Raw genomic sequence first — 18,974 nt, forward strand, 5'->3', positions numbered from 1 at the left:
GCAGAGTAGCTTTAACATGATTGTTAAGGGCCCTAGGATTTTCAGAGTGGTCGATTAGCATTGGCTTCAGCAATTAGCAAAGTCACCAGCTTCATAAGCCGCTAATAGGAGAGTCAGCCTGTCCTTTAAAGATTTGAGGTCAGGCACTGACCTCTCTGTACCTCTCTGTTACCTATAAAAGTCCTAGTGGCATCTTCTTCCAATATAAAGCTGTTTTGTCTACATTGAAAATCTGTTAGCCTGGCGCGGTGGCTCACACCTGTAATCCCAGCACTTTGGGAAGCCAAGGCCGGTGGATTGCAAGGTCGGGAGTTCAAGACCAGCCTGGCCAATATGCTGAAACCCCGTCTCTACTAAAAATACAAAAAATTAGCCGGGCATGGTAGTGGGGGCCTGTTGTCCCAGCTACTTGGGAGGCTGAGGCAGGAGAATTACTTGAACCCGGGAAGCAGAGGTTGCAGTGAGCCGAGGTCGTGCCACTGCACTCCAGCCTGGGCGACAGATTGAGACTCCATCTCAAAAAAAAAAAAAAGAAAATCTGTTGTTTGAATAATTTGCTGCAGCTTCTCCATCAGCACTTGCTGCTTCACCTTGCATTTTTATGTTATGGAGGTGGCTTCTTAAACCTCATGACCCAAACTTTGCTAGCTTCATACTTTTCTTCTGCAGCTTCCTCACCTCTCTCAGTCTTCACAGAATTGAAGATAGTTAGGATCTTGCTCTGGATTGGGCTTTGGCTTAAGGAAATGTTGTGGCTGGTTTGATCTTCTATCCAGCCCATGAAAACTGTCTCCATATCAGCAAGAAGGCTGTTTCACTTTCTCATCATTCGTGTGTTCACTGGAGGAGCTTTTCCTTTGTATTCACAACACGGCTGTTTCGTGCAAGAGACCTAGCTTTTGGCCTGTCTCAGCTTTGGACGGGCCTTCCTCACAAAGCTTAATCATTTCTCACTTTTGATTTAAAGTGAGAGACATGAGATGCTTCCTTTCACATGAACACTTAGAGGCCACAATAGGGTTATTAACTGGCCTAATTTTAATATCGCTGTGTCTCAGGGAACAGGGAAACAGAGAAAAGACAGGGAGAGATGGGGGCACTACTGGTTGGTGAAGCAGTCAGCACACACACATTAAGTTTCCCATCTTATATGGGTGCAGTTTGTGGTGCCCCAAAATAATTCCAATTGTAATATTAAAGATCACAGATGATTATAGCAGATGTAATAATAATGAAAAATGTGAAATATTGCAAGAATTACCAATACGCCACGCAGACATGAAGTGACCACATGCTATTGAAAAAATGATGCCAATAGACTAACTCAACACACGGCTACCACAGACCTTCAATTTCTAAAAACACAGTATCTGCAAAGTGCAATCAAGCAAAGTAACATCATCATAAACTGAGGCATGCCTGCAGCTCTCTATGCACTGAGCTTGCCTGGGAGTGACTCCGCCTTGCCAGAGCCCAGCTTTCAGGTTTTCTTCTCCATGTCCAGCCCTGGGCTAGTGGCCAGAGGAGGGGCGTCTGCAATAAAAATGCGGAAGTAAGTTTTATCCCTTTGTAGCTTCTTAGGGGTAGAGAGAAGAAGAATTTTCTGATCCCTTAAAAAAACTGGACTATCAGCAGGACACAGTGGCTCACTCCTGTAATCTAGCACTTTGGGATGTCGAGGGGGGTGGATCACTTAAGGTCAGGAGTTTGAGACCAACCTGGTCAACATGGTGAAACTAAAAATACAAAAATTAGCCAGGCGTGGTGGCAGACACCTGTAATCCCCGTTACTTGGGAGGTTGAGGCAGGAGAATTGCTTGAACCCGGGAGGCAGAGGTTGCAGTGAGCTGAGATCGTGCCATTGCACTCCAGCCTGAGCAACAAGAGTGAAACTCCATCTAAAAAAAAAAAAAAAAAAACTGGACTGTCATCTTCCACAAATTTGGGTTGCTGATAGTAGATTTTTTGTTCCTAACTTGCCTGTGCATCTTTTGGTCTGTAACACCTTTTGAGAAAGGATTGTACGTACTCATTTTCCCCAATATTTTACTATCCTTTTTCCCTTCCAAAGCAGCAAACCAGTTTTTCTCCCCCAGAGGCTTTCAACCATCTGGGGTTGTTACATGTGTGTGGCTTGTATTGCCCTTCTAGGAAGGAGTTCCTGAGGCAGAGGCGGGCAGCCGTGACCGTGCAGGCCTGGTGGAGAGGCTACTGCAACAGGAGGAATTTCAAGCTGGTGAGAGAACTCGCTGGGGCGGCTGGGCCCGCGGTAACTGTCCAGTAAGAGACAGATGTGTAAAGTTTGTTTCTCTGAATGAGAGACCTCAGGCAGGAAGGATCAAATCACTCATAGACGTGGCATGCAAATTTAAAATGATCGGACCTCAGCATCCCATAGTCTCTTCTTAGTGTAATCTCCGGCCCCATGGTCTGTAGGCTTCAAAATGTTTTGCAGAACATGGGATATCTTCAGAGCTAGACTAGGTGTCCTGCTGTGGAATTGAATAACTCCTGTCTTTTCCCAACTTGCAGGCAACAAAATGAGCAAATGGATTGATTTGTTTCGAGTACTTTTTCCTAATTTTTCTTTTTTTTTTTTTTTTTTTTTTGAGACAGAGTCTCGCTCTGTCGCCCAGGCTGGAGTGCAGTGGCCAGATCTCAGCTCACTGCAAGCTCCACCTCCCGGGTTCACGCCATTCTCCTGCCTCAGCCTCCCAAGTAGCTGGGACTACAGGCGCCCGCCACCTTGCCCGGCTAGTTTTTTTTTGTACTTTTTAGTAGAGACGGGGTTTCACCGTATTAACCAGGATGGTCTCGATCTCCTGACCTCGTGATCCGCCCGTCTCGGCCTCCCAAAGTGCTGGGATTACAGGCTTGAGCCACCGCGCCCGGCCCCTAATTTTTCTCTTAACCACGGGCATTTGCTAATGAGTATCTGCTCAAAGCAATGAACTAGAGTAACTATGGCTGTGCCCGTGTCACTTGGCCGCTTTTGTCATGGATGTGACTGGTGGTGATGTGAAATGGCCACATCAGCAAGGCTGGCCCAGCCCGCCTGCGTTCCATGCCCACCAAGGGCACGATAGTAGCTGGCCTGTGTGGAGCAGTTCCTTGGGGCCTATTGCTTCGCATACATCATTTTATTTAATATTAAACCAACTCTGTACGTCAAGGAGCTGAGACGTAGGGGAGCTGAGTGGTTTTCCCGAGAGCGTGAGACTAGTGAACCGCAGAGCTGGGGTTTAGATGAGGGGACTGTGACTTCCAAGCTCTTAAACCAACCCGTTGGGTGGGTCTTTAGGAAGCTCAGGGACTGCTGTGGCCCAGGGGATGTTTGCGGCACTGACATGGCGTTCATCCATTTCTTACTGCACTTTTACTTTCAAGATGCCCTGAGGGATTTGCGTGGCCACAGGCCTCCACACAGACACGCTCGCCTGTGGACAAGTCAGCTGAATTTGGCTGGCAGATGTGGACAGCAGGGCCTCAGGAATCCACTCTCCCATTTCACCCACGTGAAATCCACACCACTTCTCTCCATCCACGGCCCCAAGGAGGCCACTTTATTATTTATGCTATTTCACACATGCTTATTTAGCACTTATTTGCACGTCAGGCTCTGGTCTAAGTACTTTACAAGCAATAACTCACTATTCTTGTGTTCCTAGGTGTGTACCATTCTAGCACCAGCCCTTTGCCAAAACAAAACTAACTGTAAATCTATCTTGCACTATCTCCTGAGGAGCACCCCTCTCTATTCCCTGGGGAAGGCCTTCTCGCCCCTGAGCCCACCTCCCTCTTCTCGCCCCTGAGCCCACCTCCCTCTTCTCGCCCCTGAGCCCACCTCCCTCTTGCCTCCACAGATCCTCGTGGGCTTTGAGCGCCTGCAGGCTATTGCCCGGAGCCAGCAGCTGGCGAGGCAGTACCAGGCCATGCGGCAGAGGACAGTCCAGCTGCAGGCCCTGTGCAGAGGATACCTGGTGCGCCAGCAAGTCCAGGCCAAGAGGAGGGCAGTGGTGGTCATTCAGGCCCATGCCAGGGGCATGGCTGCCCGACGCAACTTCCAGCAAAGGAAGGCCAATGTAGGTGGTCACCTGGCCTCTTGGGCAGGTGGGGCTGACTGGGGCCCCGGTGGGTGAAGGCAAGAAGAAGGAGCGAGCAGCTGTGTAGACAGCTCACCAGAAGCGCTTTGGAAAATCCCCGCCACAAGCCAAGATGTTAAAATCTGTTCAATTAAGAGCACAGCGAGGATACAGTACACAAGAGGCAAGTTAGCAGGCACTGGGCTGAGATGTAGATATCACGAGAGACACGCCCCCCTCTCCCTGTTCAGTCAGTTCTACGTGGCTCTGCAATGGCTGGGGAGCCGTGGCCACCACCCAGGAGCACGCAGGGTATAGCACGGGAGAGGCAGCAGGTCAACGGGATAGTCTTAGCCTTGAACCTGGAAGATGAGCTCAGGTCCCCTCCCTTTCACCTTGGAGATGAGTTTTGGGACAGGGATTGTCAGTCCCCTGGAAGGTACAACAAACCTGAGCCAGACAAGGTGAGAAAGGCCCAGTTCCATGGAAGAGAGCAAAGTGCCCTGGCTACTGGGCTGTGTATGACAGCTCAGGGGACAGAGAAATATTAATACCAAGGGGAGCTGCTGAGTATCTGGGAGGCTTGGAGGACAGGGAGCAGGGGGACAGCACCAAGAAAATAACCCCATTTTCTCCATCGAATACTCGAGACTCAACCTTCATACTTGGCTCTTTGTAAGTTGTGATAAGGCAAAGGGGCCAGGATGACATTGACTTCTGCTCCATGAATGAAAACCTGGTCTACGGAGCACACTGCTAACACAGTGAACAGGGCAGGTGAGAGGATGCACCCGCAGACATGTCAGCAGCGTGCTTCTGCACCCGCGCGCCCCCAGCTGGCTGCAAAGCCATCTGATCTGTGACTTCATTACTCCAGCCCCTGGGGACCTGTCCTGGTGGACCCTTGATGCCTTTGAATGAAAGGACCAAGTGGTCCTGAGCAGTGGTTGTGCAGCTGGGTTCCTAGGGGGTCCCTGGAGTTTGAAGGGGTGCCTTAAGGACCATCTGAGGGTAGGGACAAGCCAGCAACCTCCCCTCTCCGGAGCTCTGATTGGTTGATCTCCAACCACCCTGGCTGTTAAAATCTGTTGTTTCAGAGCAGAATACTGATCTGGACAAATGATGGCAGAATGAGGCTTACTTGGCTTCTGGGAGGTGCTTGCCCTGTGGGGTAGGCAGGGCTGGACCCCCTGAGCCCTGCTTGGTAAACTTCCCCCGCAGGGTATGCAGGCGCCGCTGGTCATCCCAGCCGAGGGGCAGAAGAGCCAAGGCGCTCTCCCCGCCAAGAAGCGCAAATCCATCTACGACACCGTCACTGACACGGAGATGGTGGAGAAGGTGTTCGGCTTCCTCCCTGCCATGATTGGGGGCCAGGAGGGCCAGGCCCCGCCGCGCTTTGAGGTAACACAAGCCTGGTGTCCACAATCCGCCCCAGGAAACCTGCCCTGTCCGTGAACTCAGCCCATCTCTCGGTTCCCTGAGAAGCCAGAGCGGTGGCCAAGTGTGTGGTGCAGGCCTGCTGGTCCTGCACGGACAAGAGGAGCGTGCGTGGGTTCTGTGGTCAAAGTCTTTGAGTCAGGCAGGCTTCCCACCTGCAAGACTTCCTACAGCCTTCTCTACCAATGCTACTGGGCTCTCCGTCACACGGCATTCCCCGTGTATATCTGACCCCACCCGGGCACCCCCAGAGCACCTTTGAGGCCGCTGCTCTGCAGTGTGGCTGGGGAAGCTGCGGTGAGGATGGTGCATGCGGTAGGGGACAGTGTCCGAGCATGGGGCCAAGAGGGGAGAGGGCAGGAGGAGCCCTGCCCCTGCCCAGCAGGGTGTGGAGAGAGCCCTGTGCTGGCACACAGCAGCCTGCCTGAGCCCACTGAATGTGGGGATGGGTGGTCTCCAGCACCTGAGGGAGCAGGGTAACGCCACAGCCCCCGTGCTGCCCGGCCTGCTGGACAGCCAGCTGATAGGTTGGTTGGTATCTGAAAGCCCTGCTGACCCGTGTTCTCCCTCACTGGCCCCAGGATCTGGAATCAAAGACCCAGAAGCTGCCTGAGGTTGACCTGGACACAGTCCCCATGGTGGAGGAGCCTGAGGAGGATGTGGATGGCCTGGCCGAGTACACCTTCCCCAAGTTCGCCGTGACTTACTTCCAGAAATCAGCCAGCCACACGCACATCCGGCGGCCCCTCCGATACCCGCTGCTTTACCACGAAGATGACGCTGACTGCTTGGTACCAGGGTTCACTGGCTTCTAGTGGCTCAGGCCAGCCCCGAGCCTGGGGTCTGAGCTATGGCTCAGGGGAAGAAGGAAGGGGCTGGAGTCACCGATGGGTTCCCACTGGGCCTTCTGTCTTATTTCCCCAGGCTGCCCTGGCCGTGTGGAACGTCATCCTGAGGTTCATGGGCGACCTCCCAGAGCCAGTGCTGTATGCCAGGAGCAACCAGCAGGGCAGCTCTGTGATGCGGCAGATCCATGACACGCTGGGCAGGGGGCACGGTGCCCAGGCTCCACAGCGCAGATTTGCACAGGCAAGTGGGGGGCAGCAGCGGGCAGAGGAGGGCGACACCTGCCAGGTGCCTACTGGGGCCCAGTCCCTGGGGCAGCTGTACAGGACGGAGAGACAAGATCTGGAGCCCTCTCCTCAGCCTCACCCACTAAACCCAGCCCCCAGGCCATGGCGCAGGTGCTTTCAGTCTTGAGTCATGCTCAGGAGCTCATGAACCCCCTCCCTGGGCTGTTTGAATTATACAGTCATTAATGAAAAGGGTGCCCTGGACTCTGAGTATTGGGTGTGACTTGAGCCAGATTCAGATGCACAGAACAATAATAATAACAGGTGTTATTGACTGACAGCCTGCTGTGTGCCAGCTGCGTCTCTTAATTCAATTCCCAGGTGGGCCAACCCTACAAGGTAGGGATGACTATGTTTACTTATAGCTAAAGAAACGAAGAGCTGAAATGACCTGCCCCCAGTTGCAGTGGACATGTGTATGGGACCTGGGCTTTGAATCCATTCTGCTGAATTCAAAAACCGAGCTCCTGACCCATGGTCTACCCTGCCCTCTAATGAAAGTTAATTCACATCCATTTTTGATCAAAATCCTTCCTAAGGTCCATTTCCATGTTGTAATCTTAGTGGAACTAACCAAGAACTGTCCAAAGGAATTACACAGCAGTGACGGCACTCAGTGGCCTGCCAGTGGCAGGAGCCCATGACTGCCCCATGTGCCAGGTGACCAGCTGGGACTTAGCTCCATACCTGTGGGGTCCTGTGTGCAGACTAACTGCATGGGAATCTAAAGGAGCCTGCAGCCCCATCACATGGCCAACTTTGTCTGGAATTACAGAGAAGCTGCCCAGGCCCAAGCCCTGACTCCTTGATCTCTGGAGGTATGGGCTCTGCCAGAGTGTGTCAGATATCTATAGCTGTGTAACAAATGACCCCTCCAAACCTCACTGCTTAAAATAGCACACGTTCATGATCTCACACAGTTTCTGAGGGTCAGGAGTAGCTTAGCTGCATAGTTCCAGCTCAGGGTCCCTCATGAGGTTGCTGTCAAGCCGTCCCGTGGGGATGGTGTCATCTGAAAGCTTGACAGCTGGAGAAGCTGCTCCCAAGAGGGCTCACTCACATGGCTGTTGGTGGGAGGCCTCAGTTCCTTGTCACGTGGGCCTTTTCACAAAGCTGCCTGGGCATCCTCACAACGTGGCTTCCCCCAACGTGAGCGACCCAAGAAGGAAGGCAAGAAGGAAGGTGCAAATGTCCAGTCTTGGAAGTCACATACCTGTGGCTGTGGGAGGGGCCCACACAGGGTAGGAATTTCAGGATGCAGGGATCACGGGGGCCACCTCGCAGGCTGGCAGCCACTCAGAGTAAAGACTCTGGGAGGCAGTCCAGCCAACCAGCACCTCTGGAGGGTGGACATGGGGGAAAGCAGGACTGGCTTCCCAGAGGTCAGATCTCAGGTTTTCCGTCCTGCACCTGTTAAGTACCCATGGTGTGCCCCAAGCACAGAGCAGTGAGCCCAGCAAGCCTTGCTGTCCTCACAGACTTGGCCAGTTCATGTGTTTCATGGCCAGCCCCTGCACGGTAAACCAGCTTTGACGCACCCAGGAGCTAGTGCCTGGCCCTCGACCAGGCTGACCCCCAGGCAAGCTCAGTCCCACACGGAGCTCCAAGTTTGGCAGCAAATTCTTCTCATTACACCATCATGAGAAGGGGCGGCCTCTGCCTAAGGAGAGCAACAGATCGTAGTGGCTGACAGCTAGTCCCTCCCTCCCACCCGGCCTCTCAACCCTGGCTCTTCGGATCCCGGGCAGAGCACCTTGCAGTGGCAGGACATCCTGCTTCATCTGCCATCTTTACTGAGAATGACCATGGCCTGGGGCTCTCCTAAGCACCTGAGCGCAGACCCAGTCCCACCTCCCAGGGGTTTACTGGGGAGAGGCACAAGCTTTGGGATCAGAACAGCCCTGAGCCTCTCCCTGGGGACTGGTGACCCACTGAGCAGCTTTTATCCAGTCTCTTGCCTTCCCTGAGCCTCTGATTCCACACCTGGAAGTGAGGATGGGACATGCACCTGTGTGTGTGGCAAAGCTCCACCGAGCTGAGGGACTGCATGGTGCTTTATAAATCGGGCCAAGAAATGGCTGGGTGAAAGGGACATGTGCTCCACCCCAGGGGGCTGTGGGGTCAGCATCACTGAGGTGAGCCCAGGCTCACCTTCCTGAGGGAACTGTCTCTCTCCACAGAGATCTGGCCGCAAGGATAAAGGAACCAAGGATATCTCCTCCATGAAGCTGAAGCGGTCCTCCCGGATCACGGGCCAGGTGAGCCCAGGGCACAGAATCTCTGCTCCCAGCTCTGCTGCTGGCCTGCTGCAGGGTTCCAGTCTATTGCTTCCCTCCCTGTGCACCAGTTTCCTGCTTGGCAGATGGGGAGAATTATAGCTGTCCTGATGGCTGCCTTTGGGTTTCAAGGTGGCCAGCCAGCTGAACATTGGAGAGGAGACATTGGAGCCTGATGGCCTTGGTGCAGACCGGCCCATGTCCAACCTAGAGAAGGTGCACTTCATTGTGGGCTACGCCATCCTGCGGCCCAGCCTCAGGTCAGTGCCCACTCCCATCCCAGCCCCATTGAGAGCATCAGATCCCCTTGCTGGCTCTCAGCCCATGGCCACAGCCTCCCCCACCACCCCATGACACCTTCCTGTCCTGCAGCCTGCAGGCTGGGTCTCAGGACAGCAGATGTCATGGCCACCGAGGGTTCTCTATGTGCTCTGCCTTTTAAAAAGCCATGAGTAAAACCCGGTTTTAGGAAAAGAGTCATCATGGACCAGCGATTCCTTTTAGAGCAGGCTGTAGTGTAGGGCCCTGTAAATGAATGGCTTCCTCATTTGTATTATATATTTTGTGCTTTATATACAATTTGCTTTATAGGAATGGGTTTCTATACCAATTAGAAGAAACATGTATAGTCAGCCTGCAAACACTGCAGTTCCCCACCGTGTTGGCTGAATGCGTAGAAGCAGAATTCAAAGATACAGAGGCTGATTGTTCACTGCTTTAAGGGACAGACTACTGTGTTTTAGGGGTTCACTTACTACTTTAGGTTAATACTTTAAACGAAATTTCGGAAACTGTTGGTCATTATTTCTTCACATTTTTTCTACCTCATTCTCTCTTCTCTCTCCTTTCCTTCCAAATCTACTTAAGCCTCTGTAAGATTATTTTATATTGTTCTTCAGGTACCTAGGGGTCCACTTATCTTTTCTTTTTTCTCTGTGTTCTTTAGATTGAATAGTTTCTATTGATCTGTCTTCAAATTTACTGATCTTTTGTCTTCCCCAGTCTGCTGTCATATCAATCCAACAAATTTTTTATTTCAGATATTGTATTTTTCAGTTCTAGAATTTGTACTTGGGTCTTTTTTATATTTCTGTGCCAAGATTTCCTATTTATTCATTCACTATGAGCATTGTTTCCTTTATATCCTTAAGCAGAGTTACAGTAGTTTTTAAATCTTTTCTGCAAATCCAATACTTGGGTCATCTCAAGGTCAGTCTCTATTAACTGTCTTTTCTGTTGAGAATGGTGGTGTGTTTGTTTCCTCATATATGTGGTACTTGACTGTTTTCTCCTCATAAGTCTAGTACTTTTGGGTTGTATCCTGGACATTGAGGATGATATGTTAGAGACTCTGGATTCTGTTATACTCTTTCAAAGAGCATTGACTTTTTATTTTAGGAGGCAACTACCTTGGCTGGACTCAAACTCTGTCTCCACCAAGATGAGCAGAAGCTAGAATCCCTGTTTAGTTATTTTAGCCTTGGCTAGAGTACCTGGAGTCTGCCCTACCATGCATGTCAGGGGCCAACCAGAGATTTGGGAAGATTTTATGTGCAAAGTTTAGGACTCCTCTGATTCTCTTTATTCCAAGATTTCCTTTCTCACTTTCAAGCTGCTGTGGGTACCCCAAACTCTCTCCTCTGGTTCTTCAAGCCAGTAAGACTACAGGGCTCCTACTCAAGTTTTAGCTGCCTGCATGACACTAGCTGGCCAAGTCTTTTGACTTAGCTGGTTCTATTTCTCTCATGGTTAATCCTTACTGGCCACCACACCCTCCAATATGGCAGACATATAAAAGTTGTGTTTGAATGATGTGTACTTTGGGTTCTTCAGACACTCCCTATGGGCACTCCCATACAGTGTTGGTGTCCAGCAGTGCTACTGTCCAACACTGATCCCTTGAGACTTCCTACTGCCTCTAGGCTGAAGTGGAACATCCCACAGCCTCTTCCCGCTGGGGTCTTCTAGAAAATGGGCTGCCTGCTTGTGCGGGATCCCATCTAGATGCCTGAAGCTCAGCTCCTTCCACGACATCTTTTGGTCAGCAGGAAGCTCATGCCTGCCCAACCATACAGTACATGTGTAGCTCCTGTCTCCTGTCCTCTCTCCTCCTGGCCCATCAGGATGGGCTCAGAATTCTCCAGGAGCAAGCAGGCACTAATCTCTTTGTTCATGGAGGTCCCTAACTCCAGGGTACAAAAGTCAAGCACTGGCAAGAACTCAGTCAACAGGCTCTATTCTAGTACCCTGGGAGGTGGCAAATGGGCTTCTGGAGCTCAGCAGGCATCAGATGGGGAGTGACATGGGTCTCTTCTCTGGCAGCCCCCATCGCTCTTGGCAGTTCTCCTGGGGTCCCCCTCACCACCCTCATCACTTACAGGGAGTAGAAATGGGCCACAGATCTCTCTACCCCCATGAAGTCCCTTCCAGGATCACATTCCAAATTTCTTATCTTCCCTTATGCAGGCTGGAGGTGGCTTGGTGGCTGCACTAGTTCTGCCACCTTTTAGTCAATCCCACAAGAATGTGTCTCCTTAGAATGTTGGATGTGAGCATCCATTTGTCCTTGGCTGCGGGGGCTTGGTGAAATTCCCAAAGCAGATGCCCCGTTCCACATCTGTCACACATTCCATACACACTCGCTCGTTACCCACTCTGGGTCAGGCCCTAGCCGGAGGGCTGGGGACAGAGATGAAGACTTGGGTCTGTCCTGGAGGAGCTCACCCTTTAGTTGGGGGGCACAAGAGGACCAGGAAATTCACAACACCCGTATGGGCTAAGATGGAGGTCTGTTCAGGGCTCCATAGGGGCACCAAGGAGGAGTGACCTTAGTGCCTACCTGGGCCAGGAAGGAAGAGGGGTGTTTGCCAGAGGAAAAGGGTAACAGGTCACCTGTGACAGACTGCCGTGGTTACTGAGACTGTCATGACTACAGTTACTACTGTCACTGCTTGAGACCGTTATTATGAGATGGAAGGGGGACAAACGTAGGAATGAAAACTTAAGACAAAAGAAGCTATATTAAAGGAAGGGGCCAGGGGAAGAAGGAGTCCTAGGGAACAAAGACAGCCCCCGCCCTGAGCTGCTTCCGCCCTTAGTATTTATTGGGTAGAATGAGCAGGGAGGAGGAGGTAACCATTGGTCAGCTGCTTAACTGATCACAGGTTCATGTTATTACTAACAGGCTTCAGATGTGCCCTGTAGATAATCAGAACACTTGTGCCTGGGTCATGACTGCCCTTGGCATTCCTTCTAGGCAGCAGACACAGTTTGTCAGTTGCCAACATTCTGCTTTTATGAGAACAGTTTGCTGTTTGTTCATACAGCCTCCAGTGGTATACTGAGTTGATCACCACCCTCTTTCAGCCTACAACCTCTCTCCCTTTTTGTTTTTGAATTGAGAAAGGCAATTGCAGGCTGAGCAGCCCTTAATTGCCGGTCGGTGGTGTGTTCCGTCTTCGCATTCAGCTGGTGCTGGGGGAACCAGGCCCACGGTTGGGATCCATGGGTCCCTCCAGTCTCCCATTGCATGGTCGCACACACCTGAGGGCACCCACATGGTTTGTTCAGTTCCTGTGAAAACACAAGCATACCCTCGTTCCTGTTAGTGAATCTACTGAAACAGAAGCAAAGGCTTTTGTGGCTGCAGCCGGGACGCGTGCCGTTGGGGAAGCATCCGCTTCACAAGCTGCAACTCAGCTTCTGCCCCTTTGGTTACTTACCGCGGGGAAAAACTCCATTGATAGCAAGAGCCAGGCTCTTTCTGATTAACGGAAGACACAGAGAAAACAAATCAAGAGTTTATCCTTCTCGTGCAATAACTCAGTTAAAAAAAAAAAATTCTCAAGATCTATTACCATGAGAGACCGTATCCATAAGCCCACAAAGCTTACTTTCTTCAATTCACACTGCACAAGTGGATCTACTAGATGCTGTGGGTTGTGATAGATACATCTCTCTCCTAGTTGTACTTCCAAATCCCTGACCTCCTCACTTCTTACGTCGAGAAGGGTACAATTTACAGGGAACAAGCAACAGTTAAGTAAATATTCTCCCAGTTCAAAAACCCAAAGGCCTTGTGACATCACCACCACCTGAATTTCTCCTTCACAATCCCAATCAACAACTCCTGGGGTTACAATAATGCTCTGTAAGTTAATACAGCTTTTACCTCACATTAATCCCACGTATCCTGTTGGCAAAGGTCCCCAAATACCAGTGGGAATCTTAGTGAGTTAGTCTCCTCCAGTTAACGAAACACACTCTGCCTGGGAGATCCAATCCTGCGTTTCCAGGCATTTCTGGGAATCAGTGTACCTCTGGAGACCCACCCCTGAAACGGAGCTGTGGCCTGGACGGGGAATGCCCTCATTGTTTGAGGTGCCCGGGTCCAGGCGCCCTTCTTATTTCCAGGTGAGAAATGAGTGCCATTTTGATGAAATTGTGAGTGGCGTTGATGAGCCCAGTGATTTCCTTTATTGTAATGAGGGCAGTCTTGGCATTTTTTCTGTTGAGAGAGGAACTGTGTTACAGGATTTGCCCAGAGGTCTGGCAGTGTTCTTTTTTGAAATGTCCAATTTTCCTACACTTACATTTTCCCACTTCAGGGCTTAACCCTTTGGCTTCTTTTAGATCTGTCAGCTACCAAATTAGCCGTTGCCTGAGTCGACATTTGCATAGCAGTGAAGCTCAGTTCCCACATCTTGACAAGCTCTGAGAAAACCTCCCAAGTCCTCTGCACATCTCACAGGTGCCAGCGCACGTTTACAAGCCACGAAAGACAAAGCTAAAGTTAGCCTTTCTGTAGCCACAAAAGAAGATGGTACAAGCCAATTTTCATCCTTCCTCTCCTGTTCACCACTTTCGACAGGTGCTGTAGGTGGGGCAAAAAATTCTCTCAAACCCTGAAATAATGACAAAAAGATGGTACGTACCAAACTCCAAACAAAAAAGAGAAAAGAACCAAATTCTTCCCCATGTTACCCTGATTCAAAAACTTCCCGTTCTTTGTACCTCTAGGACGCTGACCAGTACCTTTTTAGAGCACTAACCTTATGCTGCCAGCAGACTTGAAACGGGGTTCTCGTTCGCCTGGCTTTTAGTTTTTTCTGGGCTTTTTTTTCTTTGCTCCAGCAGACCTTCCTCGCTCAAGTCCCTGTAGGACCTATCTGTCTTTATCTGTTCCTGTGTGTCCCTGCAAATTTCTGCTAGTCTTTGCTAGTCCTTATCTATCCTTGTCTGTCCCTATAGTCCCTGTTAGTTCCTCCAAGTCCCTGTCTTTCCCTACTTATCTCTATTTGTCTCTATTTATCTCTATTTCTGTTTACCCCTATTTATCTCTATTTGTCCCTGCAGGTCCCTTCAGGTCTGTTTGTCCCTGATTGTCCCTGTTGTGTCCCTGTCCAGACACCATTTGCCGCAGTTTGCCACTGTTACTACTTGAGACCGTCATTACGAGAGTTAGTACTGTCACTACTTGAGACCATAATTACGAGACGGAACGAAGGGGGATGAATGTAGAAATGAAAACTTAAGACAAAAGAAGCAGTATTAAAGGAACAGGCCAGGGGAAGAAGGGCTCCCCACCCTGAGCTTCTTCAGCTCTTAGTATTTATTGGGTAGCATGAGCAGGGAGGAGGAGGTAACAGTTGGTCAGCTGCTTAATTGATCACAGGTTCATATGATTACTAACAGGCTTCAGATGTGCCCTGTAGCTAATCACAAGAAACACCTGTACCTGGGTCGTAGCCTGCCCTCAGCAATCCTTCTGGGCGGCAGACACAGTTTGTCAGTTGCCAACATTCTGCTTTTATGAGAACAGTTTGCTGTTTACTCACAGAGCCTTCAGCGGTATACTGAGTTGATCGCCACCCTCACTCTTTCGGCCTGCGATAGTCACCCTTGAGACAGCCCATAGGGTCTGGAATTTCTGAGTAATTTGCCATAGTTGGGGCATGGAGCTTCGATTCTATCCTAAGGGAAGTGGGGAAAGGTTTAAGCAAGAGAGGATCTTGATCATATTTGACTTCCAGAAAGACCTCCCTGGCAATGTGGCAGGATGGAGCCTGGGGCTGGGAGGCCAGGTAGGGCTGCTACAGAGATCCGGAGAGAGCTGATGAGGAATTGCCCAAGGAACAGGAGCCAAGAGGAGGGGACAGAGGAAACATGCAGGAGACAGATGGCAGCATGTGGGGGCCAGTTGGGTGGTGGGGCCCGGTTGGATGGTGGGGCCCCGTTGGAGGTGGGGGCCGGTTGGATTTTGGGGGCCAGTTGGGTGGTGGGGGCCGGTTGGATGGTGGGGGCCGGTTGGGTGGTGGGGGCCAGTTGGATGGTGGGGGCTGGTTGGGTTTTGGGGGCCGGTTGGATGGTGGGGGCCAGTTAGGTGATGGGGGCCGGTTGGATTGTGGGAGCTGGTTGGATGGTGGGGGCCGGTTGGGTGGGTGGTGGGGGCCGGTTGGATGATGGGGGCCAGTTGGATGGTGGGGGCCGGTTGGAGGTGGGGGCCGGTTGGGTGGTGGGGGCTGGTTGGGTTTTGGGGGCCAGTTGGATGGTGGGGGCCGGTTAGGTGATGGGGGCCGGTTGGATTGTGGGAGCTGGTTGGAGGTGGGGGCCGGTTGGATGATGGGGGCCGGTTGGGTTTTGGGGGCTGGTTGGATTGTGGGAGCTGGATGGATGGTGGGGGCCGGTTGGATTGGGGGAATGGAGGGATGAGAGGGCTCCAGGATGACCCCCAGATTTCCAGTTTGAGTGAATGGCTGATGGTGATGCCTGTAGCGTGCAGAAAGAGGAGGGATGCAGGAACTCAGAGAGGCAGCCATGCACATTGCTTCCCAACTCTGTTAGGTGATGTCGTGTCGCGGTTGACATTGGCTTTGGTGGGAACATTTACACCACAGAAATAAGCCAATGCTTTCCTTCCTGGGGAGCTGGTTGATGAACGTTTACCAGCACACCACGGAGTAGTAGGGGAAAGATGCTGGCCTCTGGAGACGCGGGATTTGAGGCGCTAATGGGCCACTTTTATAGCATGATAGAGGCTTGAGTCCATGGGGAAGGACGCAGGAGAGAACCGCCCCCAACACACCCCCTCCAGGAGTGGGGAAGCTCCATAGACTGTGGGAGTGGGAAGGGTCAAGAGATGGGGTTGAGTGGTTCCCATGAAGTCCTCACTTTTCTCTCTGCTGTGGAGGGGAGGGGCTGCATTCAGGGAGGGAGGTGGGGCCTCAAGGCAGAGGGAGAAATGAACATCATCATTGTGAGGCTAGATCTCACCATGAGGCTGGGGATCCCACACATCTGGGAGCAGATGGGCTGTGCAGAGGGTGCAGCTGCTGAGGACAGGGCTGTGGCTGGAGAACCCGCTCCTTCCTGAAGCCCAGCCCCACCCTAAAGGACCGAGAGCAGAGGCCATGGGAGAGGAATCGAGTAGGGATGCAGAGCCTGGTGGCCCTGTCCTGAGAGAAGAGGAGGCTGGGCATGGCCCCAGTGCTGGAGAGGTGCCCTGCCTATGGGACCCCCCCAGAGGTGCAGAAGAGCTGTGTGCCCAGGTACCCCTGTCTCCTCTCCTTCTCCAGCCCCCAGCCTACTCTCCCAATGGTCTGTGTCTTTCAGGGATGAGATTTACTGCCAAATCTGCAAGCAGCTCTCAGAGAACTTCAAAACAAGCAGTGTGGCGCGGGGCTGGATCCTGCTCAGCCTCTGCCTCGGCTGCTTCCCACCTTCAGAGAGGTTCATGAAGGTGAGAGGGTCCGGGAGGGCGGGCAGGGGGCAGGTTACGGTGGGAGCATAGGTAGCCCCTGGCCCTGGAGCAGGTCCACAAATCCCAGTCCGTGGCCCGTTTCTCCTGCTCCTGCAGGACAGATGGGCAGCCATGCCTGTGTTTCTACAGGCCTCAGTTTCCCCATCTGGAAAAGAGGACCCTGCTCCTGGCTTCTTCCAGCCCCTATGCAGGGTCTGCAGGGTCATTTCACTTTGGCTCAGGTGCCAGGATGGCACTTCAAGACTAAAATGAGAAGGTAGATGACACGGGCCTTGAAAAGACAGGTGTCCAGGAGTGGGCCCTGCCTGGAGATGGGCCTCGGCGCCTCTTTCTAGTTCTTAGGACTGAAAATGGAGGTGGGCTGGCCGAGTGTTAGTAGCCCCAAGCTTCACTGATTTGATATACCTTTAAATTCTGATTATAAAATTAAAATGTGAAAATCCAGAACATCTAAAGCCAAAAGATCCATCCCCACACGCAGAGGTAACTTCCTATTAATATTTTCTTCTGGTCTTTCCTGGTGTTACAGGGTTCTTATGATCAAACAGAAAACACTTTCTCACATGTCCCCTTGGGGGACAGCAGGAGCCACGGTCACTGAGGCCATCTGTACATGGCACTCAGGCTGCTCCTGACACCAGTAAACCCTTCCAGGCTGTCCCTCCCCACCCCAAGGCAGAAGAAACAACATCTTTCTGTGACACAAAAAGAGCTTCAATGCGTTTTCTTGAACATGTCTGGGACATGGACTCTTTTGCCTTTTATTTTTTTTTTTGAGACAGAATCTCACTGTGTCACCCAGGTTGGAGTGCAGTGGAGCGATCTCGGCTCACTGCATCCTCTGCCTCCCGGGTTCAAGCAATTCTCCTGCCTCAGCCTCTAGAGTAGCTGGGACTACAGGTGCACATCACCGCACCAGGCTAATTTTTGTATTTTTAGTAGAGACAGGGTTTCACCATGTTGGCCAGGCTGGCCTCAAACTCCTGACCTCAGGTGATCCTCCCCCCTTGGCCTCCCAAAGTGCTGGGATTATAGGCGTGAGCCACTGTGCCTGGCCCTGCACTTTTCATTTACTGTCTTCATTATGTTTTCTCATGGTATCTGCCTCCCAGATGCCAGCTTGAGGCCTCTCTGTTCCAGAAGGCACTGGAGTTGTGAGTGGGCACTTAGAGTTCATCTTCCAGTCATTCGTCTCCATAGATGCCACCATGATCAAAAACCACACATCCACCTTTAGGATAGGCCTGCATTGTTGCAACAAAGAGTGTGCACACGTCAAGACTATGCGCCGTTTGAAACGTGTTGCCGCTGTTCCTCAGAAACACACTGATCCATGTTCCTTCTCACACGTGTGAGGGTGCCCCTCACTGTGCCTTACACATTGAGTGTTAGAATTAAGTCCACCTGGGCAGTGAGTAGAAACTGGCGTCCTTTCTGAGTGTCTTCCTCCCTTCTCCCCTCCTCATCTACCAGTATCTACTGAACTTCATCGGCCAAGGGCCGGCGACCTATGGCCCCTTCTGTGCCGAGCGCCTGAGACGCACCTATGCCAATGGGGTGCGTGCAGAGCCCCCCACCTGGCTGGAACTGCAGGTAGGGGCCGGCAGGGGTGGGAGCTGGCAGGGTGGGGTGGTGCAGGCCCCCAGGGACCCCCCACATAGCTCATGGGGTGCCTTCTTCTAGGACAGAACTTTGTCCTCTGAGCCCCGCCATCTCCTCTGCAGTACCTCCCATGCTAGTGGTCCCTGTGAGTGCCCCTGGGGCTCAGCCTCCCCACGCATGGCCCCCACCTCCGAATCCATATTCCTTTAGGGCCCCACTAGCTAAGGGGAAGATCACCGGACCCATTCATTAGCATTACAGTGCGCCAGCCGCTTCCAGCTCTCCCCTCCAAGGGCATTTCACTTGGTGACAAGGGCCGTGGTCACACCATGGTTGGCATCCTTGGTGGCACTGCTGTTGGGCACATGTGCCACCTCAACCTGCTTTGGCAACTGTGTCATCTGTGAGTTCTCGCTGTTTTCTCAGGAAGGGTCATTCAGAACAGCCAGCCAGGGTGGCGAGGGCACCCCTGCACCCGGCTCTACACAAAGCTCTGGCCCCAGCCTAACCCTGGCAGGTGCTTGCCCTGTGGCCTGAGGTGCCCTAGACCAGGAGCTGCGGGTCACTTCCGCTGTACCTTCTTTCTGTTTTCACCCTGCCCCCGAGCCCACAGGGGCTCCCTCCCTTGAGCCCTGGAATTGTAGGTGAACTTGCAGTAGCTGTGCATGTTGACACAAGGAGACAA

General features: G+C 52.0%; 1 protein-coding gene across 1 annotated transcript in view; it reads left to right on the forward strand.

The window, feature by feature from the left end:
• Nucleotides 1-18,974, forward strand: part of MYO7B (myosin VIIB) — a 101,076-nt gene that overhangs the window by 67,081 nt on the left and 15,021 nt on the right. The window contains exons 20-28 of the mRNA XM_050752579.1: nt 2,152-2,236; nt 3,864-4,082; nt 5,304-5,483; nt 6,101-6,310; nt 6,444-6,608; nt 8,833-8,910; nt 9,061-9,188; nt 16,540-16,666; nt 18,161-18,280. Coding sequence (XP_050608536.1) covers nt 2,152-2,236; nt 3,864-4,082; nt 5,304-5,483; nt 6,101-6,310; nt 6,444-6,608; nt 8,833-8,910; nt 9,061-9,188; nt 16,540-16,666; nt 18,161-18,280 — 1,312 coding nt within the window. The remainder of the gene's footprint in view (nt 1-2,151; nt 2,237-3,863; nt 4,083-5,303; nt 5,484-6,100; nt 6,311-6,443; nt 6,609-8,832; nt 8,911-9,060; nt 9,189-16,539; nt 16,667-18,160; nt 18,281-18,974) is intronic.

The sequence above is a fragment of the Macaca thibetana genome, chromosome 12 (assembly GCF_024542745.1).
Source record: "Macaca thibetana thibetana isolate TM-01 chromosome 12, ASM2454274v1, whole genome shotgun sequence".
NCBI classification, from domain to species: Eukaryota; Metazoa; Chordata; class Mammalia; order Primates; family Cercopithecidae; genus Macaca; species Macaca thibetana.